Source organism: Hakea prostrata, chromosome 1, assembly GCF_041222555.1.
Source record: "Hakea prostrata isolate BN-2017 chromosome 1, UWA_Hpros_2, whole genome shotgun sequence".
Taxonomy (NCBI): domain Eukaryota; kingdom Viridiplantae; phylum Streptophyta; class Magnoliopsida; order Proteales; family Proteaceae; genus Hakea; species Hakea prostrata.
Window position 1 is genome coordinate 26,509,394 of NC_142600.1, and position 27,070 is coordinate 26,536,463.

Here is a 27,070-nt window from a genome sequence, read left to right on the forward strand (position 1 = left end):
ACCGAACCTTTACCTGTGCTTGAGAGATAGCTGTCTATATCAGTAATTAGTTGTGATTTCCTAACTGCAATGGGTGTCATTGATATTTTTTTTCCCTAGAAAATCTAACTGATAAGTTGGATAACTTTGGAAGTGGCATTAATTTTAGAGGATAACTATGACGATGGCACTAAATATTTTCCATATATATGTGAGGAACATGATTAGAGTGCATACAGATTGGCCCCATGGTGGACGGGATTTCTGCATGTATTATCATTCATTGGTATTAGCTAACATGCAATTTTATCAATTTTTCACATGTGTTAATATCAAATGCTAAAGGGTGGGCATGAATCACTGCATTGTATATATATATATGATTGGATCAAGAGATCTAAAGCCTATTTTGAATATTTGAGAATCACTCAACAGTCTCCATTGACCTAATGTAACATCAAGGTTAGGTTGTTTGTTCATGATCAAATCAAAATCTTGATCTAGTTACATTATAGAAATGATATGTACATATATAGGGGTGCTTTTTATTGAATTTTCTGATAATCTTTTGAAGATTTTGACTATACTCACAGGCTTTGTATATGGACATATATACCATCGAATGAGGTTGGACAATATTAATATACATGCCGAAGATCCATGATGCTGATTTTACAGACAGGACACAAAAAAAGATGTTGATTTGTGGAGCACTAGTACATAACAACTAATGATTATTGTTGTTCTGCCAAACCATTTTTGAGACTTTCGAACCGGTACGTTCCAAGGTCAATCGGGTTCAGCTTAGTCATTTGTCAACGCCTTGGCTCTCTTCGGAATTCAGTCTTTAGACTAGTCCCTTAACTCTCCTCAGAATCCAGATTCCGGACTAGCCGCTTGGCACTCCTTGGAGAATGGTTACTAGCCCAGCCACATGGCATTAGTCTCATTTCGGAGACACCATTCGACAAACTCCTCAACTTTCACTGATCGACAAGGTTACAATTGGATACAAAGCTATCCTTATATAGTTGTGTGCATGGGATAAGCCAGGATTGAACACTGGAGGGGCGAATAATGAGTCTAGATTACCTCGTCGTCGGATGAGCACTAATGTCTTTTCACCATACATATTATGTGGGCCAATGCGAGACCCACCGTGGGTCCCACCTCTGAATTATTTTATTATTTTCAAACTTGGAGTTCACATTAAAAATTTAAGTAAATTAATAGGAGGACTAAAATATAGACAACACAAATATAAGTAAATTATAATATATATATATATATATAAAGTATAGCTATATATATATGGGAGATATATATATATATATATTGAAATAAAGCATAGGGGTTAAAATTCTGGGAGAAATTGTAGGAAAAAAGATAAATTTGAAGTCTATTAACTAAATATGGGAAAAATAGTCAAATTTCATAAATTAAGTAAAACAAAAGAAAATCGATAATTATGATTCTATCTAATAATATTAATGGCTGAAATTCTAAACATCCAACTAATAAAACTTAAAATTTTAATTGCTATTAGTAGGAATGAAAAGTTTAGGAATGAAAAAATAAAATTAATTGATTACAGTTAGATCCGATAAAATTAATGGTTGAAATTCTAAACAATATTTAAATTTTTATTAATAGGAATTGAAATTTTAGGTAAAAGTTTAGGAATTAAAAAAAAAAAAAATCAATGATTATGATTAGATATGATAAAATCAATGGTTAAATTCTAACGAGATTTAAATTACTGTTAGTATAATCAAAATTTTTGGAGAAAGAAAGAACAATGAAGACAACAAGTCTACTAAAGGGGGTCGAGGATGTATTGTATCATGTGAGACTCCAATGGAGGTTTCATTGCACACATACGGAAGCTCGGCAGCAATGGTTGAGCTTGAAGCCATAAGAGATGGGCTACTTTTTTTGGGTAAATAAGAGATGGGCTAATAGCCACTTAAGATATCACTAGGAGCTACCAACATACACATACATTTGGATTGCTTGTCTGTTGTCCTTGCTATACATGGAGTTGAATCATCTTTAAATTGAATGAGTACGAGTGTCGTTGTAGATATTGTGAAAATTTCATCTGGCTTGAGTAAGATCTCTTTTAGTCATATTCCTAGGATTGTTAACGACTTTGCTGATTTTTTAGCAAAGGGGTGCATGTCGTTTTGCTCTTTCTACGTCTTGGTGAGGTGTTCCACCTAAGGGTGTCAACGGTTCGGGTTGGGCCGGTTTTGGGCTGGGCCTAACGGTTTCGGGCTGAAAAGCACTCAGCCCAAACACAGCCCATTAAGAAAATAACGGTTTCAGGCCGGTTTTGGGCTGGTGAGGTTTGGGTTCGGGCTGACTAACGGTTTAGGCTAACGGTTTCGAATTGGGTTTATTAACGGTTTGGGTTCAGGTTTACTAACGGTATGTTTTGAGTACTTTGTTAATGTGTGGAATTTATGAAGAGCATGTAAACACATATAAGCATTAAGTTCTCTTCAAATCTCTTGTGTTGGGTGTTCAAAACCAAAAATTCTTTTTCTACAAAGAAGTAAAAATTATAGAACTAATATACAAAAGAAATCTAGCATCTTGATGAATTTTAGTGAGCTGCATTTGCCTATTCTCCTTTCCCTTCTTAACACTTGTAAAAATGGATCAAAATAAAGCATTAAAAGATTTTCAAATGATAATACATTTGCTAAATATTTACTAAACCCATCTTCCAAATGGTGAAAGCTTTGACAAGCATGTTGTTTTCATATTCCAAAGCAAAACAATTAAGAAAACAAATAGAAACTTGGGGGTTTTCTTGGCTTACATTTAGATTTATTTTATTTTATTTGTTTATAACGGGTTTATGGGTTGGTTCGGGTTGGTTTCGGGTCAAACGGTTCGTGCTAGCGGGCCGCACTCGGGCTAGCCCGGCCCAGCCCAAACCGTTGCGGGCTGAGGTTGTTCAGCCCAAACACAGCCCATTAAGCTTCAATGCGAGCCGGTTTGGGCTATAACGGGCCGGTTCGGGCCGGTTTTAACGGTTCGGGTTAGGTTTTGACACCCCTAGTTCCACCCTTACACATAGTCGATACCTCTTTGTTATTGTCTCGGTCTCTTGACCTTGGATATTTCATCTAACCCCTGATGTAACATAAAGTATAAAGATAATAGTTATAAATGTCATTTTATTATTTAATAGTTACAATTAAAATCCTAAGTTTAAGGTAAAAGAAGTTAAATCTCAATTAGAACCTAACTCATAATCCCTATTACTTATACTTATTTATTATTTCATCTTTCTATTTTTACTCTCATCTTGGAAAAGTTAAAGGTGAAGTTTTTTTTCCTAAATCTTCTCTACAATCAAGAATTCTTTGTCTCTATTTCCATTTATCTTTCTCTCTTTATTTCTCCATTTTTTTTTATTATCATTTTTATTTGATTCTATATTGTTTCGCTTGCTCAATTTTCTTATTATTCCTTTTATTTGATTTAATAGTATGAATGAAATATGTAAGGTAACTAACTACCATAATTGTTTGGTTTGCATTTAGCCTTCTAGGGTTGAAATCATATGTGTGTGTAATATTGATTTTGTAAGATTTTTCTTTTCTTAGGGGTCCTCATGCTCTAATTTACATGTATTTTGTAATGATAAGCATGTCATTTTCAAAATTTATCTATATTTTTAATATGTGCAAGCCAACGTTGGGATATGATAAAATAATTTAAAGGCAATGGATCTCACATGAGCCGCACACAATATTTATGGTGAAAAAAAGCTCAATGTTACAATAGGAGGTGATCTGGACCCTCATTATTTGCCCACCTCCACCCCAAAAAAACCCATGTTGAAAACTACGGTTTCATTTTCTGGTAACAACAGAAAATAATCTAATTTTTTTAAGAGAATTCAATGTTTGTAAAATAATAATTTTGGGGTACGAATGGCCACCAAAATTACCTATATTATTCTCCTTATCCTCACCATACAATTTGGAATTATTTGCTCCTCCTAGGTGTGTGAGATGTTATTTTTTTCCTTTTAACCAGGGAATCATCATAAGAAGTAACAAAGAGACATTTTAATAGAATTCTTCGGTTACAAGACAAGAATGGTTCTTGGACCCAGATCCTTCTTCTATTTCACAAATCCTGAGGGATCATTTCATGGAAGCTTTTACTTCTCAAGGCGTGGATCAGGATGCTTTGCATCATGTTTTGGCCTCTGTACAACCCATGTTGTTAAGATTGGGTTTCTCTCCTAAATGGTTATTCTAGATAATGCAGATTGTCACTTATGTTTCCTACAAGCTTCTTATTAATGGGTCAAGTAGTCATGCTATTTATCCTTCTCGAGGCATTAGACAAAGTAATCCTATATCCCCGGCAATCTTTATTTTATACTCCCAGGCAAGGTTTAAAGTATCCCACAATATATACAATACTAGCGGATACGTATCCATATTTGACCAAACCGATACGATACATCTCGATACGTCTCTCCATTGAATTACACTAAAATACATTAGCCAGAGCAGGACAATACATCTCTTAAAATCACCAAACCGATATGATACTCGATACCGATACTTTAAACCTTGCTCCCAGGGCCTTAGTTCTCTCATTCATTAGGCTGAGATTCATGATTTGGTCAAAGGTATCAACGTGAAAGATAGGGCTCCTCCTATTTCTCATTTACTATTTGTAGATGATAGTCTCTTATTTTCTAAGTTATATGGAATCTCTTCTGGTTTCAGACCTTATAGATCAGCAAGCAAGGATTTGGAAGATTGATCTTGTTAAGCAGCTATTTTCCCATAGGGTGGGTGACCGTATAATCAAAACTTCATGCCCTAAGAAACGGGGCCGACTGCAGGGTATTCATGTATCAAGAGAAGAAGAAGACATGATTACGGGTTCGGCATATGCCTACCCGGGATTGGTATGAATCCAATTCACTAAGCTTTGGGAGTTCGGATTAGAAGAAGAAAGAAGAAGTTACGAATACACGGACAAGCAACCATGGGCTTCAAAGTACCATCGAGGATGCCCTACCCGGATCAAAAGCCCTATATCATCTCCATCAAGAACCAAGGAAGACGAGCTACGGTGATCGAAGACACGCCATGGACGAATCTCGAAGCTTCAAGAACCGAGAACGAGAAATCCCCAAATGAAAAATCGTTTGCATATATCCTGAACCCACAGCCCTCTAATATACAATAAGCTATGAACCATATGAACCAACCGGTTCGGTTCATAACTAAAAGAAGTACAATTACAGATTACCCCAACAATCTCCCCCTTAATATGTACACCCAAAATGACTATAGTGAGGGATGCAAGCACATCCAAGATAGCACACACAAGACAAAAGAAACGGACAAAGCAAAATAAAATATGCAAAATACCGAAAACCAGCAACAGATGACTCCATGCGAACACAGCAGGCACCGGTAGAGAAAACCCAAACATAACCATAACCAAACCACCAATAACAGAAGAGACACAGCACACAGGCAAATACTATAACCGAGATAAACAGAGAAAAGTTATAAAAATTTGGGAGCATCTCCCCAATGAACAAATGCAAAACCCGATAAACAATCAAATAACAACAGACACACACCACAATCCAAAAACAAGTAATATACAACTCAAAACTTCGAACATATGTACAAAAGCAACACACCAATTCCTAACAAATCAAGACAATGTAGAAATTTAGAAAGAGGAATGACTTAATACACGCGAGGATTATGCTCGACTACCTTTTCAACTAAAGTGAACCTTGTTATTTTATCCGAGAAAGAAGTATTTAATGTCTATATGTTTGGTTCGCATGATAAACGGGATTCTTACATAAAAAGTAGCACGGTTATCAATAAAGACAAGGGTTTAATCTTCAAAATACCAAGTCCACAACAAACCATCAACCAAACCCTTTAACACAGGAGGACAAGCGGCCGAGTGGACAAAGCAACTATAGGCGTTGTTGCACTTCAACGTGCAATTACCAAATACGAAGAAATAAGAAGATAATGTTTCGTTATCCATCGGCATAATCGAGTCGGATATCCTTCAGAATAAGATCACCGGTGTGGACTTGAACACTAAACCTTTATGACAGTACCTCTCAAATACCTTAAGAGCCACGAGAGCAAACCAATGTCTTTACGGGATTAGACATAAACAAGACACTAACGATGAGCAATATCAAGTCTAGTACATATCATGAGATACATAAGAGAACCTAAAAGACTAGAATAAGGGATCTTTGACATTTCATTTTTCAAAGTTATTCTTAGGACAATGATCATTGGAAAGTTTAAAATGTGCCTAAAGGAACATTTACATGTTTACAATTAAGCATGTTAAACTCTCAAGCACCTTCAATAAATATAACCGACAATGAACATAGATCCTCCCCTTATCCCTATGAATCTCAATCCCAAAATTTTCTGGCTGTCCCAAGATCCTTCACTAATCGATTTCAGCTTGTCTTTAACATCTTGAATAAGACTAGAATCAACACAAGCAATCAATATACATCAACATAAAGTATAAGATACAACACAAAGAACGAAATGAGAAAATATAGAAGCAAAACACTTTCTAAACCCACACCAACACAAATGAGTCAAAACATTGTTCCATGCTAGGAGCGTTAAGTCCATAGAGAGTTTCTTCACAGAGCTGGATTCCCAGGGAGATGCCTAAAGGTAGTTGCATATATATCCTTCTTCTAAATTGATGAAGAAAGGGGCACGCCAATTGCTCTATAGCATTTTGTTCGAGCAACAAGGGACAACAACAATCTTATAGTCTTATACTTGGCAACCGGAGAGAAAATTTCATCATAATCCACCCTTTTGAACAAAACGCAACAAGTCTAGCCTTATATCTTTTGGAATTATCAATCCATCATCCTTGATTTTAAATATCCACTACAAGGTAATAACCTTGATCCTTGGGCTGAACAGTTCAAACCTGGTTCTTATTTAATGAATCTAATTCATCATTAATGGCTTGAACCCATAAATCTTTATCTTTGGAACCCAAATCTTCTTCAAGGAACTAGGTCATCAACAATATGAGAGAAAGCCATATGCAAAGTTGGCTAAATACCTCTAGGTGGCCTAACCACTCTAGCTCTATCCGCCATTGGTAACACTGGATCGGAACCCCACCTGGGAAGCGGAGAGGGCAAGGCCACCACGAAACACAACCGGACCTCGGGCTAGGTTGAGGGGAGTCAAGGGCTTTAGGTATACAGAATCAAGAACGAGGGACTTAAGAAAACAGCTAAATCAAATTGAGTGAAGTGCATCTTTGATCAAGTGGATTAAATTGGTATTGTCAATGGAAAGACAAGGGAACACACTCTCCCTAAAGAGAACATCCACTAACAAGGTCTTAACACGGAGCCATCCCATAGCTTATAGCCTTTCACCCCCGGGATACCCTAGAAAGATGCTCTTTTACGGGTTATAATTTACCAATGCTCGATGAGCAAAGGATTCACACCCAAATACCCTAAGGTAACAAGGCGGGGGTTTCCCCAACATTTCCTCAAGGGTTTTAAACCCTAAGGTAAGAGAGGGACTCCTATTGATTAGGTGAACAGCCGTTGTAATAGCTTCACCCCAGAAACCCTTAGGCACCCCTGAACTAACGAGCATACATCTAGTCTTGTTTAAAATTGTCCTATTCATTCTTTCAGCAATGCCATTTGCTGAGGGTATATTTAACCAGTCCTATGCCTTTGAATCCCTTTGTCATTACAAAATCCATTAAACATTTCATTAACAAATTCTAATCCATTGTCAGTCCTTAATGTTTTAACTTTCTTTTCACTCAAGTTTTCTACCAAAGCAACCCAATATTTGAACTTTTCAAAAGTTTCATCCTTGGTCTTCAATAAGAAGATCCACACTTTCCTAGAGTAGTCATCAACAAGAGATAAGAAATAAGAGTTTCTACCATAAGACAAGACTGAGGCAGGTCCCCACAAATCAGCATGTACATATTCTAATATATCCCCAGATAAGTGAGACCCAGCTCCAAAGCTTAACCGGTGCTGCTTACCTAGGACACACGACTCACAAAACTCTAAGTTATCAATAACATCCTTGCCAAACAGGCCTTGTTTACTTAGAGCTTGCATTCCTTTATTGCTTATGTGCCCTAGCCTAGTATGCCACACACTAGTGATAGTTGACTCACTTGACAAACAACAAATATTTGAGATATTATTTAGGAATGTACTACCATCAAAAACATACAAATCAGACTGAGAAATGCCCTTTAAACATACATGAGATCCCTTAGATACAGAAAGACTACCCCCAGAGATACAAGTTACAAACCCAGCACTATCAAGGCTACTGATTGAAATCAAGTTTCTCTTTAAGTCAGGTATGTATCTAACATCATGTAAGGTGAAAACAGATTTATTGTGATTCATTAATTCAACAGAACCAATACCAACTACATCACATAAATCATCATTTCCCATCATAACTTTGGCATTATTTAACTCAGACAAGTGTGTAAACCAGTGTATGTGTGGACACATGTGATAAGTACAACCTGAATCTAAAATACATCATTCTTGCCTACTAACCTCAGATATGGTAAGCACCTCACTGATGTCTTCATAGACATTGGCTTGACCATTCTTGGGTCCAGGCATATCAGAATGGGAAGTCTCCAATTCCTTCATTTTTCTCTTATATGCAAAGCAATTTTTCTTAAAGTGTCCTACTTTCTTGCAAAAGAAGCATCTCTTGAGATTTGTATCAGACTTGTTGTTCCCATTATTATTCTTATTGTTATTCTCATGATTTTCAATTATTTTTCCCTTCCCTTTGGTTCTCCCTTGTTTCTAAGAGCTCTTGCCCTTAACAAACAGATTTTCCCCACTGCCCATAGTCTTACCAGAAGCCAATAGTTCGGACTCCCTATTCTTTAAGGCATCAATCAGTTGTTCTAGGGAAATGTTTTGACAGGCATACTTGATTGAGTTATTAACAACAAGATAATCATTATGAAGTGAATTCAATAGGATAATAGACAAGTCCTGATTTTCCAATTTAGTCTTCTCCCCTGTATTGGCTAAGTCTTGAATCAACTTCTTAAATAAATCTAGGTTCTTGTCAAGGCTAATTGTAGGGTCCATCTTAAACCCATACAACCTCTCCTTTAAATAATTTTTGTTACCTAGATTCTTTTTCTGATAGATCTGTTCAAGCTTATTCCAAACTTTAATAGGAGTATTGTCATCATCATCAAGACACCTGATAACCCCATCAGTGATGTTCTAGAGCATGCAACCAATTGCATTCTTCATCACTTCAGTCCTCAAGACTGGATCAATACTTTCAAAGAAAGCATCTGGGTCATCTATTGATCTTAGGAGCTTTTGCTAAGCCATTAAAGCTCGAACCTTCCTCTTCCAAATCCCAAAATCCCCTGTGCTATCAAACTTCTCAATATCTACCCTGGAACCCCCCATAGGAGTATCCAAACTTAGGTAACTAGGATTCCCCCCTAGACCTACTGCTCTACTTGAGCCTATGGTAACCACACTCACCACACTGGGAGGAGTATCCTCCCCTGGTAGACTGAAACCCTTACATGGCTCCACTTTGAAGCCGGTACCAGACACTAATCAGTATACAAGAATACTATTCACAATACTGATAAACAATTCTGAAAAATAAAAGATTATTCTAACAAAGAATTAAATAATCAATATTAATTAATCACAAAACCATAAGCTCAATTTATACAATTTGCAGCAGCCTTATTAACAGATGTTAACACAGCAGATCAATACAAACCAAGTATTGGATCAATATTAACAAGAAAATTTGGACAGCAGATAGTATAATCAGAGAAGCAAGAATTAATGAAATTAATTAAACCCTAAGCATATCAGAATCACCTACTTATACTCAATTGTCACCCAACAGGTTACAAACACATTAACAGAGTATACCATGATTATATGAAACACATTTAACAGAGGGTTTTATAGAACCGAATCATAAACATAGCACATTCTTAACATATGAAATCAAATAATTTCATAAGGTTAACATTTATGACAGAATTGTATAGAGACTATAAGAACCGAATGGTTAATTCATATATCAGAGGTATAGGCAGAGAAAGAAATTTAAAGAAATTGAAATTGTAACCTGAGACAATCTTAAACCGTATAAGCAAACCTTCAATTTAGGATTTAAATGATTCAACAATACCTAAATGAAGCAGGGAACATGAATGAGATGGCTCTGATACCAATCTGTGATCGTATAATCAAAACTTCATGCCCTAAGAAACGTGTGGACCGAACATGCAAGGGTATTCATGTATCAAGAGAAGAAGAAGACATGATTACGGAGTTCGGCATATGCCTACTCTCCGGGATTCAGGTATGAATCCAATTCACTAAGCTTTTGGGAAGTTACAGATTAGAAGAAGAAAGAAGAAGTTTACGAATACACCTGGTACAAGCAACCATGGGTCTTCAAAGTACCATCGAGTGATCGCCCTCCTCCAGTGATCAAAAGCCCTGTATCATCTCCATCAAGAACCAAGGAAGATCAGAGCTACAGGTGATCGAAGACAACAGCCATGGATGAATCTCCAGAAAGCTTCAAGAACCGTAGAACAGAGAAATCCCCAAATGAAAAATCGATTTGCATATATCCTCTGAACCCACCCAGCCCTCTAATATACAATAAGCTATGAACCATATGAACCCAACCGGTTCGGTTCATGACTAAAAGAAGTACAATTACCAGATTACCCCCAACAGGTGGCTTCTACTATTCTTAAAATGCCCTTATCTTTTTTTCCTGGTGTTGATCGACTTATTTGGACAGGGGCTAAAAATGGTTTAATTACAGTAAAGGCCGTGTATAGTAGATTGAGGTTGGATGTTAAAGAAATGGAAAAAGGATCACAGTATTTGAGCTGGAACTTCTAGGCGCTTTACAATGTCGTTTTCCTTAAGACGTAATTCGCCCTCACATTAAGGTGCTATGAGGTATTGCGAACCGTCTCCCAGGATACAAAGAAGCCCAACTTCGAGTTGAATCTCTTGAGTTTTGCTAAGCACTCGCAAAACTCAAGAACAGAGAAGAGTTCGGGATTTTTTCTCTTGTACTGTTGTTGTGAAGCTAGACGTATATATAGGCATTGAGGTGCCTCTACTGAACAGTTCATGACTCTGTTCGTATGGGTGCACCTCTCTGTAGGGATACGAATGCTGACGTTCAGATATGAGCCGTCGGATCGTTCGGCCGCACGATCTAACGGTCCATATTGAACCATCAAAACAATATTTATGGATCTACTTCCATCGCCCTAGATCTACCGTTGATCATAACACACGGTTTAATGCAAGTGTGCAAAGTGCTAAGTGCGTTTTCTCACTACTTTTGCCAGTCAATGGGTGTTAGGTTCCCTTTCTCGTTTTCTGTTTAGGAAATTGCTTCTTCAGCGATCTGCCTCATTGCAGGAGGAAGGAACCGGAGCAACCACTGGAAGGAAGCCTAATGGTATGATTTCAGACCAAAAATGACAGCCATTGGCGGAAGGACGGCACTTCTTCGCTTATTCAGGCATATGGAGGCTGTGGCTATACTCCTGAGCACGCCCACAGCCCACGCCGCTCGTGCGCGCTCGGACGGTATACCGTCCTCACTCATACACTGCACACACACTGGCGTGTCTCATTATTATAAGTTAGAGTTAATAGGTGGTACCTATTAATTAACCTGGATTCCGACACCTCAGTTTCCAATGTGGGACTATATAATAATACACTTTCCTAAAATAAATAAAGGAAAGTTTTCCGCACTTACAAATCCAATTAAATGAAACCTATTTTATTATATTAAAAATAATACAACATTGGATGCATTGGAGAGTGGTGTTGGTTGTGCTTCATTCTCCAATCGACCTAGCTGGTCCTTAATCTCCTCAGAAACTTGGCATTTCATTTGGAAAGCCCCTACTATAACAAAAGTTAGCAATTTTTATGGAGGGATTGCACAAGTGGTTTAGCTTCAGGTGAGGCAATGGCTAAGAGACACTTTCATGTGGATCCTTCATGTGTTCATTGTGGTTTTTCGATGGAGTCCTTGGACCATATTATTTTAGGGTGTGCTTTTGCAAGAGAATCGTGGTTTGCTAGCATTCTCTCTTACATCCCACCTTCGATTGAGCCTAGAGTTCATGAATGGCTTTACAATCTACAGCACATCCCAGTGAAGGATAGGGATGAAGTCCAGGCGTGATCTCTCTTTATCTATTGGCAGCTATGGGTGGCTAGGAAGGACATTGTTTTTGGTGGAAAATCTTGGTCTCCAATGCAGATGGCAAGAGTAGCAGCAAGTGAGGCTGATGAATACATTCATGGTGTCCTTCCATTTCGATCGTCAAGCTAGAATAAGGCTGAGGTTCTAGTTCAACAATGGGAACCTCCTCAATTGGGCTAGATGAAACTTAATTCGGATGCCTCCTTTGCTAACGAGGGTGCTCGGTGTGGTCTTGGTATGGTCGCTCGTGATCATACAGGTATGATTCTATTGGCTATATTAGATCCGATCAAGTTTAATTCAACTCTGGTGGGTGAGACCTTAGCACTTCATGTGGTGATGCTTTTTGCATTCTAGGAGGACTAGTACTTGGTGGTGTTCGAATCTAATAATTTAGAGCTCGTGAACTACTGTTTAGGGAAGGTCCTTGCCCCTATAGTTCAAGACATTATTTATTTTGTTTCGTCTTTTGACAAGTGTATTTTCTCTTTTGTTACTAGAGATTGCAATACTTTAGGGGATCTTCTAGCCTAGAAAGCTCAATTGGTTAAGGATGTCATTGCATGGCCGTTTTCCATTCCTTGGCTTTGTGATTCTTCTCATGCAGACTCTGCTGGTCCTTAATAAATTTGTTTTTTATCGAAAAAGAAAGAAAAAAAAACTAAATTTGTTAGGATGAATAGTATGAAATTACGAATAGGAGTGGAAACAAAATAACAAATCAAAGTAATACAAAGATTTGACATCTGACAACATGGTTCACACACCAATACCATATGCTAATTATATCCAAAGGTCAAAAAGAACTTTCACCATGTAGGGAAGAAGATTACGATGAAGAGATCTCTAAACCAATTACCAAACTAGCATTACAAGAACTCTCACCTAAAACCTTTAAGCCAAAAATTGTGAAATCACATAATGACTCTATAAGAGAAAATAAGATGAATGATTATACTGTTTTATTTAGATAAACAGGCCAACCCATTAGGTTAGATTCAAACTCTATTTTCACACGGATCTCACAAAATAGATCATTTACGCCATCGCTTACTAATATATATCAATACATATCCATCTTCAAGTACTAAAATCTAGATCATACACTAAAAGACCATGTTGGTTGTTTTAAAATGACTCATCAGATGGAGCATGAGCATGAGCATGAGCTGCATTACTTCCTCAAGAATGAATCATGCAAGAGATTCAGAGATCACTAGTGGTACAGATTAGAATGGACAAGGAAAGCACTTAATTCCCTTTTTCTAGCCAGTGCCCAATAGCTTTCTATAAAACATATATTTAATCTCTTTCCCTCCTAATTTTTTCCTAATTTTTGGACCAAAATTGATGATGTCAAGCCTTGTATCCTTTATTGAATGGATAAATGGTAAGAATGTTTGGTGTGACACTAGACCTTCCATCCTGCTCATCTTCGACTTACACTTGCAAGTAAAACAAGCCCAAAAATAATTTTAATAACTTTAAAATTAAAATAAAAAAACACATGTTGCATTCGTGACTTATCTTTCCCACCAAACAAGTAGTTATCAACCATCTGACTTCCTCTCACCCACTTGATCAATCAAAACCAACTGTTAGGACCAAGCAAAAATTGATAATAAAAAAAAAACCTAGAAATTATCAACAATACATAAGCTATATTTAATAATTAAAAAAAGAAACACTTCTCTAATTATGTGAAATATTTATTATACATTTTTAACTAAAAAAATAAAGCAAAAAATCCAATAAACAAATTTTTTTTTTTTTTGATACATCAATAAGCTAGCTTACAATAACAACCATAGCCTACCATACCATATATCACAAAAATTGACAATATCAAAATTGAGTAGATAAATAGTTATTAATTTTGATTTTGGTTTCGTTACAAATAAATCTCCCAATTGCCAATTCAAATTGATCCGCCCAACAGTTTGACACCTGACTATGAAGAACACAATTAGGATCATAGAAATAATCTGAACCATTAAGCCAATCAGTGACCTGAATTCCCAACAAGAGATTTTGATTTGATCCACCAATAATTCTAGAATGAATTGGACAAGTAAACCCTAGCAGAAGGATCGATATCAGCTAATTTTATAGATCAAACATTTTACTGATTTAATCACAAATAGTCGAGGTCATTTGACAATCCAAACCAACTCGAAAGTAACGAAATCATGGGAGAAAAATTTGAACCCTAAAATCATCAATTCTTTTATTAAAAAGAAATTCAATGTATTTGCCTAATAATGGAGTTTTGTAATTTATGAAAGGACAACATCTTGACAGCAATTAATTAACTTGCATGCTATTGGTTGATTATTTTACCTTTATGTGTCCAAAATATTTATTCTTATATTTAACTTAGATTCCTTTACCAAAAAAATCTGAAAAATTAATAAAAAATTTAGATAATTTAGATCATTACCCAAAAACAAATCTTGAAGAATTAAAAATGGGTTCTGACTTTCAATGATTGCTGAACAACTGGGTATGCACAACAATCAGGCTGTCACAAGGGAAGTGGACAAGCTCACTTAATTATCCAGTAATAATTATACTTAATATCTAAATGCAGTTGATTACTAATAAAAAAATGATTATCAGTTTTTTTTTTTTTTGGTTGAAAAAAAAAATGATTTTCAGTGAAGGCTTCCATGATGGGAAGTGGGTAACCTCAGGTTGCGGCATGGATACAGCTCTGCTATTTGGGTAGCTGTTGACGGTGGTTTAAGCTACAAATTTACAGAATTACCTCTACAGATGCTCTTTCACGTCTGTGTATTGGTGGAAAGGTAGATACTTTAATGCACAACGCAATCTACCAACTGGGTTTTGTTTAGGAAGGTTCTTCGGCCGACAGGGGAGAGAGACTAGAGAGATTCCCACATGTGAACAGTGAAGCAAAACGAAGAAGGCCTCTGTGAGTATTGGGTAAACAGATATTAGCAAATGGGTATGGCAGATTCATCTGCTACAGTTACAGATCTTGTGAAGGTAAAGGTATTCTTATATAGCCTCTAGTGGAAAGCAAGAGAGGAGGAATAAAGCTCAACAGAAGCGTGTATTTGTGGGTTACTCAAAAGCAACCATCGATATCACCATCTCTTTCTCTGTCATTTTCCAAAACGGAACCAGAGAAGAGAAGGAAAAAAAGAATGGCTTCCCTCCATGAGTCTCTCTTCAGAGTATCTATTTCTTCCTGACACAAAATGTAGGAAGAAATAGAGATTGAATAGATCTCTCTGAGAAGTTGTAAGTACTGTTCTCTCTGCTGCTGTGAAATGAAATTGCTGAATTTGATGCGAACTGCCTCTCCTTCATTTTTATTCTTGGTTTCTTAGTCATGGGTTGTTCAATTTATCCTTTGTTAGAGATTGAATCTTATCCATGGTTGGATTTTATTTTTTTTTCTGCATCCGGGTCGATTTGTTTTTTTCTCCCCAATTTTTAGCACTTATCTTCTAAAATTTCGAAGCTCATTGGATTTGATGGAAGATGGAGCCTAAGCTGTCTCCGGGACTAATAAATACTTGTTATTGTGCTAGAAATTGAGGTTCTTTTCTACTCTTCTTTGGTTAGTTTCATGGATCAGTGTGATTTCTTAGTAGGATTTGATGTATCTTCAACTTGTAGACCTTCTGTTTTACTATACTGAAGTCTCACTAAAGCTTCTGAAGCTCAAATTCGGAATTATATGTGATTTAATAATTGAAATCTAGTTAAATTCTGTAAGTAAATCTAGAAATGAAAATATATGGAAACAGAATTATTGAACCAACCAAAGGTTGAATGGAACAATATAATGGGTTTTATGCTTAAGGCTTTCACTATTTCTACGGTTACTACCACTCAAGGATGCCACTGTCGACAGGACTACATACAAGCTCTTGAACATGGATGGACCCTCCTCATCCTCCCCCTCCTTTACCACCAGCCAGCCTAACCCCTCGACCTCTTCTGCTCGTTCCTCTTCCACCCCTACTCCTCTATGGTCCTCCCTCTTCTCCTCACGTCTCCAATCCCCCAGTATGGATCTCCTTTGTGTTTAATTTCCCCCTCCATTATTGATGGTCAAGTGACTGTTGTTTGCCCTGACAAAGTACCCGATGAAGAAGCCTCTCGTCGGAGCCAGTGTTTAGTTGGTCACTTTCTTGGCTTCCGCCACCCCCCCCCCCACTGCATATTGTTTTGCCCTGACCGAGTCCTCGATGAAGAAGCCTGTGGTTGAGCCGGTGTTTGGTTGGTTACTTTCTCGGCTCCCACAACCCCAACCCCCCCCCTTTTTCCATATTGTCAAAGCTTCGTTGACCAAACAATGGAAGTCCGCTGCTCCCATGGAGTCATTCCTGCTACACCATGGTTTTCTCCTCTTCAAATTTTCAAACATGGATGACTTTCATAGGGCCCTTGAAGGAGGTCTGTGGATTGTAGGGAAGAGGCTTCTTTTTCTCCAACAGAGGACTCCCTCTAGATGCTGGCCCTTTGAGAAGACCATGCATTGTACCATCCAAAGATAAATCTATGGACCTCAATCGCAAGCTCCCGTTCCGGTGGCGGAGAAACTCCAAGCCTCTTGCGATTAACCCTAGTGAACCCTCCGGTCATCTCGAAGTTGGTCCAAACCGGTTCCAAGCCCTGTCTCTTGACAATGACATTTCTCTACCAATTCCCCTTGACTGTGACACCGTCTCTGGCTAGCCTGCTCTTGATCCAGTGCTTGCCTGTTTTGGACCTTTAACCATTGAACCCCCTGCTCCAATCACTTGTGAGATAACCCCTGCCATGGCAGAAGCCGCAGCATCTACTCCGTTTGTAGAAGCATCTGTGCCTCTGGATGAAGCCGCTTCCTCTGTCGCTTCCTCTCCGCTAGCTGCATGCAGCTCTTTGACCCTCCTCCTATTATGATCTTGGGATCTCTAGCCTTTTAAAAAGCCTCTCTAGCCGTTATTCCCTCCTTTGTTCTCCTGTGTCTTCTCCCCCTTCGCTTTCTCCTATGGAGATTGCAGTTTTAGAGCCCTCCATTTCAGGAACCCATGGTGATTCCCCTCTTGTGTTCTCAGTGGAATCTTACCCCATTGAAGATGGAAATAACCATGCTGCTCCAGAGGATGCCGATGTCCTTGAGGACATGCCAGAATCCAATAGCAACGGCTGCAGGAGAAGCAACCATGCTTACCAAGGGGCACCATCATATCGATGAAGACTTCGTTGTCGACTTTAAGTCTTCTAGGAAGAAGAAGAAAAAGAATCGAAGAAAAATTAACTTAGTGTTAGGCTTGTTGCCAATACTTGATCCTTGTTCTTTCCTCCCTTTGGTTGGCTTGGCCCTTGGTATAATTTGAATCCCCCTCTCTCTCTCCTCCTCCTTCTCTCTTTTGGTTATTGAATTCTTTACTCATCCATAAAAAGAAAAAGATGATGCTACTGTCAAGGTCAAATACTGAAACGGGGAGTAATTTCATTTTAATCTATGGATTATCTCCAGTCATATTTGTCTGTTCCCCCTCTCTCCTGTTTTCACTTAATGATGAATTAGATATTTGTTGATTCTAAGCAATCTGTTACTGTGTAATGACAGTTCAACTCAAATATGGGAACCATTGCTCCTGATTTTGAGGATATAAGCTCAGACATTTATTCATCTTTGGGTATTGTCGGGTCTGCTAAGGTTCCCGGAAACCACCCTCGTGTGTTGTCACTCCTATCTTCACTTCTGGAGAGATCTGTTCAGAAGAATGAAAAGTTATTGGAGACTATGCAAAAGAAAGATTCAGTTACAATATTTCATGGCTTAAGGGCACCCAGCCTGAGCATTCGGCAATATGTTGATCGTATATTCAAGTACTCAAGCTGCAGCCCTTCTTGTTTTGTTGTTGCTTACATTTACATGGAGAGACTCATGCAACGGACAGGTGTTCATCTCACTTCCCTCAACGTTCACCGCCTTGTAATTACAAGTGTGATGATAGCAGCAAAATTTATTGATGACGCGTAAGTATTATTACTTGTAGCCAGATTCCTTTTTATTTGTTTATCTTATATTTGAATAACCAAACATGAGGTTCATAAGCAATGCAATACTTATCTAATCATTCCTAGGTAGGAAGATCTAGAACATGAGATCTCTCAGTAAAAGAATCATTATATCTGATTGTAACTCTGAGATTCCAAGCCAATGTGAAGATGGCTTTCCAAAATTGGAAGTGAATCTGATACTAGATTGGTATCTCGGAGTTATGAAATAAAAAGCAACCAATGTTAAGAAAATTAAGGTTAGTAATAGCAATAAATGATAGCCAAAGTCATTTAAAAAATAAATAAATAGAAACTGTAAACAAAATAAATAATTCGGAATGAAAATTTAAGTTACCAAGTAAGAAAAGAGTATGGGAATAGAGAGTAGACGAAATAGCAACTAAACCATGAAAACGGAACTGAAACAGAAAACTCACCAGGGAAAATAGAAAGAGGGTAGGAGATCGAAGAAAAACATGATAGGCTTCCCACCTATAACTTGATTAGCATGTAGCAGACCAACTTGGCATATACCACCTGGTGCTTTGACCTATCTTATAGCAAGGGATGAATGAATCTCACAGGAATGAGAAGGATGAGCTTAATGTATTGTTCAAATCATTGGTTATGATCCTTTACTTGTTATGACTTCATGGAAATAAACAAAGTAAGAAAGCCCCAGAAATGGCAAGGAGAATCCATTGATCTTATTCAAAATAGAAACTAACTACTTTCACCTTTCTAGGACATAAACCCCTGATATTTGGATTTGTAGAATTATCCAATTACAATAACAAACCCTATATAAAGCCCATGTACACAGTGCCTTTTGACATAGTACAGACCATTTTGTGCTATACCTGGAGCTTCATTAATAACGATGAGCTTCAGGTCCGTGGTTCTTGTGGCTGTTTCACATTAACTAACTGTCATGGAAGTTACCTCAGTGGCATGGTTGTTATTTCAACCTTTTATCCTGTGGTGCAAGCAGCCCATCCAAACTTGAATTTCTGAATTCACATCTAAATCATCAACCCATTTTAATCCATCTTCACTCGCTTCCCAACTTGATTTCGGAAACCTGAGTACTGATGTACTGAAAAATACTCTGAAACTGCATTTCTCGAGTTGCAATAGTTCTCCTTATACCTACTAGAAGAAACTTCTGAGTTATTTGAGATTAATACTTCATAATATGCATACAGGATTGATTTTGGATTAAGAGTTGTCCTGTTGCTATCAGAACTTGCTAGACAAAGTAACGTTATACTTTATAAAAATAGGATCATAAAATGTGTTAAGGTCCTAAGGGGTAATAATAGTCTGAAGTTGATTGATAGTTCAACTTTGGCAGCTTCAATGTTTACCCTGGGAAAAACAAGGGATAAGTCCTAGAATGGGCAGTCAGATGATAGAGAAGGAACAAAATTTTGGGCTAAGGCCTTCCTTTTGTTGGAGTTTTTCTTTCTAAAAGGTGAAGAATAGGGAAATGTAGACAAGGAGGAATCTCTTTCCCCATATTCTCGTTATAAACCCTTCTGAGATCACTGATTTTTCTGTTTTTTCATTGCCATCTGCTGACTGCATGGTGGCTACATATAATTTGATCTTATTGGAGCAAGCTAGACGGTACCAGGGGCTTTCCTTATTAAGTACTTATTACCTTCCAGTGAAAACAGAATTTATGATAGATCCTATTTTGGGTTGGTTATTTAGGCATCTTGGAGGCAAGTGCTCTTAACTTTTCAATTATTTTTTCAATTCATACTGGACTCCATTAACTTGATCTCCATTGAGTTGATTTGAAGAAAGCCTTGGGATGCACGCCCTTTGTACTCTACACATTCAGCTTTTGATCCTCCAATATGTTGTGCTCCTTGGGAAATCCTGGTCATCATGTCTTGGAGGTGTTACATGATATTTGTTAAGCATCATCTACTTTCTATTTCAGTACGTACAAGCCAATGTAATTCTGTGATGGTTGGGAGTTCATTACTGACTTCATTAACTTGATATCCATTGAGTTGGTTTAAAGGAAGCCTTGGAATGGACACACCTTTTTTCCTCTACACATTCAGCTTTTGGTCCTCCAATTTGTCATCATCTCTGTCCTCTCTCTCTCTCTCTCTCTCGCTCTCTTGCTTTCTCTTAGGAAATCCTGGCCATCTTGTCTTGGAGGTGTAACATGTTATGATGATTCTTGTTGATTGCACCTTGCTCATCTGTTCAAGTAGCACTGGTGTTTAATTCCTGACTGAGATATCCATGGCAATATTTCCTATAAAAGTCAAACATCATGTTGGATAAACTTGGTAACAGTGGCCTGGTTACCAGATAAGAAACCTTCTGCTTACCACACATGGTTCATCTTGGTGCTTTGCTTTTGCCACCCTTCCTGTTATGTACACCCAGTTGTTTTACGCGGTCACACAGTTCTCTTTGTATTCCGGAACTGTTCAAGGTGAGGTAGATCCCTTTATTTGCAGCCACAATGTCGGCACTTCTTTTGCTTTGTGATGCAACTTGCAGTGGGTCTAATTCAGGTGTCATAGGCGCGTACGACTTGCCTAAGCTCAAGGGTTATGACATAGATTGAAGGTTGGAAGTAATTTTTAACCTGAGTATTTCAGCTTTGAGTTTGTTGAAAGTTCATGACACAATATTCTAAAGACTATCTTCTTGAATGCTGAGTCAGATCTAAGCTCAATTTTATTTAAGCATGTGGGTGTCTCTTTTCTATTCATCATAGTTTAGAAATACACTAATCAAAATAAAAATCTCCAATGTAGTTGACTAAATTAAAAGATCAGTTTGCTATTGTTTTTGTTTGTTCATTTATTGTTCATTCTCTAGTTGACTCCAGGCTGATTAAACCTGTCTATGGGGATATCTCCTTGATATTTGTGCAGCTTCTACAACAATGCCTATTATGCAAAAGTTGGAGGAGTAAACATTGCAGAGATGAATAGGTTGGAGATGAAGTTCCTGTTCAGTCTCGATTTCAGACTTCATGTAACTGTTGCGACATTTGATCAGTATTGTCTGCACTTGGAGAAAGAAAGTGGTGGGGGGTATCAAATTGAAAGGCCGATACAAATATGCGGGTTGAAAGAAAGTTGGCCAAACAAAGATGAGCCTAAACATGCAGCCACATTAGCAAGATACAGTTGTTGAGCTATAATCAGGGGTAAAGCTGCCTAGAAAGTCCATTCCCCAGACCCCACAGTGTGGGAGCTTCGGCACTGGGTACGCCCTTTTTAGTTGTTGAGCTATAATCATGCATACCCATAACCTTTCTACTTTGTAGAATATTGTCATTCACTGTAAGAAATAGGGATGTTTAATTTGATTGTATGATAGCCATTCGTAACAGATGTTTCTTGTGGAAGATCAAGTGATTGTTGCTTCTTCTAGCCACATGTATTTGATGCTTGTTCCGTAAGATCTGAGTGCTTACAGCTTTGCTTCTATTGGTGCTTTATCCACTTCTCCCTTCCTTAAACCTCAAAAAAGCTGGTTGAGTTGGTATACTACTGTTCCTGTGCATTAGGGTATTCTGGAAGAATGATGGTACACGAAATAAGAGATCAGTAGGGCTTGGAAAGTTTTGCAGTTATAAACCCCTGAAACACTCCTCCCCCCGCCCCCCTGGGGGGGTGCGGTGGGGTTCCTCAAGCATGAAAAAAACATACGATATGTCTCCCTGGTCAACCAGGAGATAGGGTGGTGGGTTATGACAGAAACCATAGACGAACAAAACTGTAAAATGGACATCTAAACTAATAGATATATAGTCATGAAACGTTTCAAGTTTTTCCTTTTCGAAGAATAATGGATTATGCAATTTCAAGAATCCAATGAACTGATCAAAACTCTTTACTACACAAACTCACCATATGTAATTACACATCAATCACTTCCTCATGTACATTAAGTATATACGATCTACATATAAAAACTTATATGGGTAAGATGTTATAAACAAGTCATAAAATGGCATTTGGTTGCCTTCGAGGTGATGGATTGATCTCCGTAGAAGCTCAGGTGTCCTAAAATCAATATTTCTCATAATTCTTCAGGCCTCTCTGCTTGAGTGGGCTCCACACAAGATGTCTTCTTTGTAAAGCTACCACTGTGGGATGCCTGGGGATCCAAGAGCCACATTGCATTGTTGGACTCCCCAAGAATTGGCTCCTGGTGGTAATTGGTGTTGCATTCATAGGAGCAGTTTTTAGTTGTTGCAATGGCGAGAAGATCTTGGAGACCCTCTGATTCTTCGGTGGATCCATTGCAAATGCAAACCGGCCTATCTTAGAAGTGGTGGCTGGTGTCATGATCAAAGCAGAGTGAGTTGTTGCAATAGACTCCAGTCTTTTAATCTGATGAAATTGAGTAGTTGATGAAATGGGCACTCGAACAGCTGCAATTGAGATCCGTCTTGGTCTCATGAGAGTCTTTGAGCCAAGAACTGGCGTTGCCTCCACGGAAGCAGCTGTGAGTTGTGACAATGGTGAGAAAATCCTAGAAGCTCGGTGAGTCCTCTGTGCATCCCTTGCAAATGCAAACTGGCCCATCTTGGAGATGGGAGCTGGTGTCATCATCGAAGTAGGGCGAGTTGTTGCAATAGACATCCGGCATTTAGGCTTACGAAACTGGGGAATTGCTGAAGGGAGAGCTCCAACAACAGCATTAATAGAGATCCTTCTTGGTTTCGTTAGAGTTTTTGTGGTACCAATTGTCTTCCAGTCCTTCTCCTCCTCTGAAACTGAGCTCAATTTGGCAGTATAATTTTTCCTAGGAAGAGCTGGAGGCTGAGGCCAAGGGTTGGCAATGTTATTTTTCCTTGATTGAGCTGAAGACTGAGGCTGATGGTTGACAAGATATTTCCTTGGTTGAGCTGAAGACTGAGGCAGATGGTTGGTGATTGCTCTCAGTGGCACTCTAGTATTTGATGGAGCAAGTGGAAACATTTTCTCTTTTGTGCTATTCTGACCTAGTTGAGAATACACCAATGTTGATGATTTAGCAGCTGGAAAACAAATCTCATTTTCATTTTGAAGTCCAACTCTCCTCTTTTCTGCCAGTTGCTTCTCAAGATCCCGAACCTGTTCATAATTTGAAAAAATTGTGCACATGAATAAAGTTTAGTGAAATTCCTTTCCTGCATTGCCTCCCCCCCCCCCCCCCCCAAGTACAAAACCCTTTTGTGCACAAGAAGAAATGCAGGGTCTCCCAGGTTGCCCTAACAATTTGGGCATATGAGGGACTTGTAGAGAGACCTATTATGAATTGTAAATTGCGGGTCTTGTATGAGAGAGGGGGTGTGGAGCCCTCGCTGTTTGCAAGAAACAACGTGTAGATTTTTTGCCCTTGTTGAAATTGTCCACAAAATTATAATTACCTTTTCCTGAAGGCTTCTGCAGAGCTGCTCCCTTGCTGCAAGCCTCAACTGCAATGACTGCAAGCTATCCTGTAATTTTTTTGTTTCCTTCTCATTCTTTCGCAACATTTCAGCCTGTAAGCAATCAACAAAGATGAGTAAGTCGCTAGGTGAAGGAATTCGATTTAGCTTTTTCCTGTCATTGCAATAATATAGAGTAAATCATTACCATTTGTTTGTACTTGGAAAGTTCAATGGGATCTGCCTGTTTACCAGCAGGGCCATGCTCAATTCCACGGACTCGACTGGCAAAATTCAGGGAGCATAGGGTCTCTCCCAAGTCTGCAGCACTAGGGCTTATCTGCACAAACATGAGGGTCTTGCAGTTTCCTCCTATATATTAAAGTCTGATTAGAGTTATTCACAAGGAAAAGAAATGAGTGCGATAAATTTGTAACCGATGCAATTAGGCCAAACAAAAGAGTTCATATGTCAAAAGGATTTGGTGTAGTTGCAAAACATGATGACATATGTCAATGGATGCTTTAGACCTTGTCATCTATGAATGAGATCCTTCTATTGAATGAGAGGGAAAGAAAATGAGCAAGATGCTGCGTATCTGAACCCATTTCAGCTATTCTCAATTCTTTCCCCTGATTTGGTGACTTCAGATTGAAATTTTGTGGACCTCAATATCCAGGAGAATGAAATATTCTGGATATTGTTGATGGACTGAACCCTTCCTGAATTGGGATTGATGTAACCATGGACTCCCTATCCCAGAAAAAGACAGCATATCACAGTGCGAAAGACAATTACAATGAGAAGAAAAGAAGCTCACCCAGAGAGCTCTGCAGCAAATGTGTGAGCTTTGAGTTCCTATATGGTATGTGGGCAGTCTTATTTGCCAGAGCAGAAATAACATCGCCAAGTGCCGAGAGGGACTTATTAATATACTGAGACTCCTTCAACCTTTCACCCTCAACTTCAATCCTGCTTATTCGTTCACTTCCAGCCAAGTCAACCAACCACAGGTGGCTCTTCGTTCTTTGCCCATTTATCAAATTCTCTCCCTTAACAGTTACTCGAAACAAGCTTCATCCAAAACATGAAATTTAGTACAATGATACATTTGTTTTTGGCTTCTCAATGAACAATTATTTAGGCACAATAACTAAAACTCAAAAGTGCAGATTAATGTTGATTTAGGATATGAAATGCTAAAATAAGACTTTTGGACGAAATAAATAAATTCAGCATTTTGTAGAGAATGATATAAACATGATTTCATTTCAAAACTAAAAGAATATGAAATAACCAGAAACTGCCAAAAGAAACAGATTTTGGAAATTGCAGTCCCAGAGCGTGTGTGTTTTAGGGGTGGGGGGGACTACATATACATATGCAAAAAAGACATAAAATACCAGTGGGAGCGGCTGCTGAGCTCATTAGCATTAGTTGATCCAACAGATCGGATTCGACTTCCAGTCTTTAAAAGCTCCCACACCTCATCTGTGCCATAAACACGAGCTTCAAAAATCCCAGGGACTTCCTGCGTTCCTTCCACTGCTTGTTTTATCTCCAATCTTCACAATTTTAGCAAGAAGCCCAAAAAACGTGAGTACTCTTCTCTACTATTTTTCTAGTTTTAAATTGAAATAGATACTTAAAGGCTTCACAGGACTTACTTCTTCTGAGGATGGTTGGAATTCTCTGCAAGAAGATCCCTTATCGTATCATTGTAAATTTCTAGCATGCTCACAAAGAGTTCATATCTCATGGTGCTGCTTCTCTGCTCAGAAATCCTGAACAATTTCTCCAAGGTCCTATAATTAACTCCCCTGTTTTTTGGTGTGCCTTCCATAGTGAATGTCTTGCCAGTTCCTGTCTGGCCATAAGCAAAGATGCAGACGTTGAAACCATCCAGAACTGAAGCCACCACAGGTGAAGTCTGAGCAAAAACGTCCTCTACACAGTTTATCAAAAGCAGGTTAAACACCAGTTCAATACATAGCTCATCACTGCCTTCAGAGTTCTTTCTTAGGTAAAACTAAATTAAATTAAAAAGGAAAACCTGAGGTTACCTTGGTTATCAAGAGGACCAAAGACATGGTCAAACCTGAATTGCTTTCTTGAAGAATCAGAGAGATTAATCTGAAGCTCAGAAACTTGAGACGTATCGAATTCTACTACAGAGGACAAGCCACTTACAATCTGATGTTGATTTAGAGGTCTACATCTACAGAAGACTCTTATGTTTCCTTTAAGCTCAATTACTTCATTGTAGAGCCTCTTTCGCTCAGAGCACTCTTCCAGGTATTTCTTCTTCAAGGTTTGATGTTCAGTATCTAATAGTCCAGGAAAAGTGAAAGATAAATGCATTATCCAACGTTTAAGTCGTAGCTGTCGAGAACAGAACGTAATAACAACCATGGATCAAGGCAAGAAATCTTACAAAGAGATTGAAGAGCTTCCGAAACACTGGAGTCAGGAAAGGGTTTGGCGGCGATGCTCCTTGCTTCATCGGATAGGACTACGTGCTCCTCCTTCAAATCCTGGAAGAGAAATTAAAAGGAAACCCGATCATCAGTTTTCGATTTAGAGTTCCTCTTCGTATTAAAGATATTGCTGTAAATTACCTGAATTTTGGTGCTCATAGTACAAATTTTCTGCAAAAGTAGGTTTCGTTTCTCATCTGACGATATTTCAGAAACTTCATTTAAAACATTACCGTACTTGTCTAAATTGTTCATCTCTTGGGTTCGTTCTGAAACGTCACCCGTATGACTTCAAATTAGCCGTTAATCCCAGAAGGAGAGAGTATGATAATGATGAAAGAGAGACTAACCGGAGGGAATGAAGAAAATAAAAGAAAGACGCAGGTTCACACCAAGAATTGAAACGACACTGCGAATCTGAGCAACAGTTTCTTGGGTTTGATCTGAAAAGTGGACAGAAAAATCTCGGCTGATTCGATTCGATTCGATTCAACCCAGAACAAAAATATTATAGAAAATCGCAGAAGTTAAAAAGGGAAACGGTGGAACTTAGGGTATGCTGACACGCTCCGGAGCGCTTAACGGTCATATAAATGTTTCGATTTTGAATTTTCGAAAACTCCGTATTTAACGTCTAGAGTTTCAAAGGTCTCGGAGCGCTGATGCGGGCAGAGATGTTTCCGAAATCAAGTTCATAAGGAAGCCGATACGAATCTAATATCCATATCGGTGAGGATCGAATCCCAAAAAACAAATTTTATCCTTTTTTTCTCCAAACTGATATGGAATTCATCAGAACTTTTTTGTTTTTATTAATAAGGAATTTATTGAGAGTAGTAACA

General features: G+C 38.2%; 2 protein-coding genes across 2 annotated transcripts; one reads left to right on the forward strand and one right to left on the reverse strand.

Moving 5' to 3' along the window:
* Positions 1-15,057: 15,057 nt before the first annotated feature.
* On the forward strand, positions 15,058-21,957 carry CYCP1;1 (cyclin p1;1). Its single transcript, XM_089137342.1, has 3 exons — positions 15,058-15,587; positions 17,914-18,326; positions 21,260-21,957. The coding sequence occupies exons 2-3, from the start codon at positions 17,926-17,928 to the stop codon at positions 21,522-21,524; spliced, it is 666 nt and encodes a 221-aa protein (XP_088993468.1). The 5' UTR covers positions 15,058-15,587; positions 17,914-17,925; the 3' UTR covers positions 21,525-21,957.
* A 91-nt stretch (positions 21,958-22,048) lies between these two features.
* LOC149028520 (kinesin-like protein KIN-14S) lies at positions 22,049-26,797 on the reverse strand. The gene is made up of 9 exons (XM_089137333.1): positions 26,370-26,797; positions 26,186-26,285; positions 25,815-26,078; positions 25,419-25,698; positions 25,155-25,316; positions 24,572-24,825; positions 23,960-24,123; positions 23,752-23,865; positions 22,049-23,455 (listed from the first exon to the last, which is right to left on the reverse strand). The coding sequence occupies exons 1-9, from the start codon at positions 26,481-26,483 to the stop codon at positions 22,406-22,408; spliced, it is 2,502 nt and encodes an 833-aa protein (XP_088993459.1). The 5' UTR covers positions 26,484-26,797; the 3' UTR covers positions 22,049-22,405.
* Positions 26,798-27,070: the final 273 nt, after the last annotated feature.